General features: G+C 32.4%; 1 protein-coding gene across 1 annotated transcript in view; it reads left to right on the top strand.

The window, feature by feature from the left end:
* The window catches only part of CFAP44 (cilia and flagella associated protein 44), a 139,754-nt gene that overhangs the window by 17,492 nt on the left and 119,923 nt on the right, over positions 1 to 2,339 (top strand). Inside the window, exon 7 of the mRNA XM_008574819.1 lies at positions 1,004 to 1,118. Within this exon, the coding sequence (XP_008573041.1) occupies positions 1,004 to 1,118 (115 nt within the window). The remainder of the gene's footprint in view (positions 1 to 1,003; positions 1,119 to 2,339) is intronic.

Genomic DNA, 2,339 nt, shown 5'->3' on the forward strand with positions numbered 1-2,339 from the left:
GGGCGGGAGCGCCGCCGCGCTTCCCAAGCGGTGCACTTATCCAGTGCGCCACCGGGCCGGCACCGTAAAGTGCATATTTTTACTGCACTATATCTTTTTGGAAAGACAGACAGTGGACAATTAATTTTATGTGTTAAGTGCTACAAAACAAACCCAGAGTATATGGAAGCTGTAATCATAGTTTTGGAGAAGGATGCTTGTTGTCTAGACTTTTGGCTTTGTATTATTGGCTTGCTGATACCTTCCATTATCTAGTTTACATCTAGTTGGATAGATCAGATTCTTGGTTTTACATAGTCTTCATCGTTATGATTGTACATATGTCTAGACTATTAATAAAAAAGTTAGTAATATGTAACATTTATTGATTGCTTTTATGTGCTAGGCACTTTTCTAGGAGTTTTTCAACAATTTTGTGAGGTGGGTGTTACTAATATTCTCATTTTATACATGAGAAGATGAAGACACAGTATGGTCAAGAAGTTCACTCAGAGTCACACAGCTAGTAAATTAGAACTTTTTGGAAAACTTTTATATCCTCTAAAACAGTACTGTCCAGTAGAATTTTTTGCCAGGTGGAAAATGTTCTGTGCTGTCCAGTTTGGTAGCTACTAGCCATATGTAGTTACTCATTAAAAAAATTGGCTAGTCTGACTGAAACACTGAATTTTAAATTTTATTTAGGGTTAATTACTTTTAAATCTAAATTTAAATTGTCACACGTGGCTGGTGGCTACTGCATGAGACAACACAGCTCTAAAATCTAAGATTCACAAAGTCAGGAATTTTATTTTTTTGCCTATTTATTTTTGCTCATTGCTGAATTCATATTGCCTAGAACTTTGCCTGAAAGGTAGTAGACTTTATACATATTAATTGATGAATGACTGAATAAATGAAATAATATATGTGACTATGAAATATGTAAATGTTTGTCATTTAAATATAAAAATAAATGCAACTCCTTTGAGGTGCATTTGGTCTCTTTCTTGTTTGTTTGCAGGTTCTGGGAAATGGCTTTTACATTCACTGGTCTCAAGCTGCAAGGATCACTAGGTCGATTTGGCAAAACAGCTACTACTGATATAGAAGGCTACATGGAGCTCCCAGATGGGAAGGTGAGTACACCCACTATTCTACCATAATAAAATTTTGTTTTCAAGCACATATATGAAAGCAAACCTATATTAAAACTCATTATACATTCTAAAAAGCTCTGCCAATATTAATAATAACAGATATTATAATTATAAATATAATGAACATTTACTTTTACTTCAGATTATCAATGTAACAAATGTTTCTCTGAAATTGTCATAATCCATATATATACCGTTTTTTATTTTCGTTTTCTTAAGTATTATACACACATATAAAGTATGTGATTATTTTCATATATTAACATAGTGACATATTTGTCACTTTTAATTATGTCATGGAGTTGGAATGTTTATGTTACTTCTCTTTCCTGTTTTTATTTGCCATGATGCATCAAGAGGACTTACTGGGTCAAAGGTTATATACCTCTTATGGCTTTTGTTTTCATTGTGAGATTATTATTCAGGAGGTTTGAGCCACTTTACAGTGGCATCTGCAACACTGCAACTTTAATCCGTTAGTTTACTCTTTAAAATTGTTAGTTTATTTCCTCTTTTTGTCTTACAAAATTTGTAGACATATTGCCTGAAATGATAGCCAATTTGGATCAATTCTCCATTAATATTTTATTTGGTTTCCTATTAGGATGAGTTGTATAGTATTATTTGTGATAATCTTAGTTATAAATAAATGCCAGCATACAAATATTACTGTAGCTTTAAGGAACCAAATGGTATAGTTATCTATCTTATGGGATATTCTCAATTTGAAAGTATGGTGTATGGGAAGAAATAAAAAGCCTAGGATGCTGGCTAAACTATATATCCAAATCTATAAGGTGATCTTAAATCATTCCAGCTTCAAATTCTGAATACTGTAAGAATTAAGCTAAGATAAAGATCAATTACAACCCTCATTAAAAATATGGTATGAGATATATCTTTAGAAGGTTCAGTAGAGTTTGTGTAGATTAGAGGAGAAAGAAACCGTCTTAAATAATATAACCACAAAAGGAAATGCTTAAAGTTGAGAATAAATATCAGATATTTAAGAGAGCAGATTGGGGTAAAACATTCATTTTGGCAAAGAGTGGAAAATTTAGGTTGAGAAGTATGATCTAGTCCTTGTGTACAAGTAGTTTAATAGCCAGGCCGAGCTATTGTACCTGGGAAGAATAGAATTACAAATGAAAAATTAATAGATACATTTGGTCATAAAATGTCAAATGTGTTAGAGGAAGG

This window comes from Galeopterus variegatus, unplaced genomic scaffold (assembly GCF_000696425.1).
Source record: "Galeopterus variegatus unplaced genomic scaffold, G_variegatus-3.0.2 Scaffold1110, whole genome shotgun sequence".
In the NCBI taxonomy this organism is placed as follows: Eukaryota; Metazoa; Chordata; class Mammalia; order Dermoptera; family Cynocephalidae; genus Galeopterus; species Galeopterus variegatus.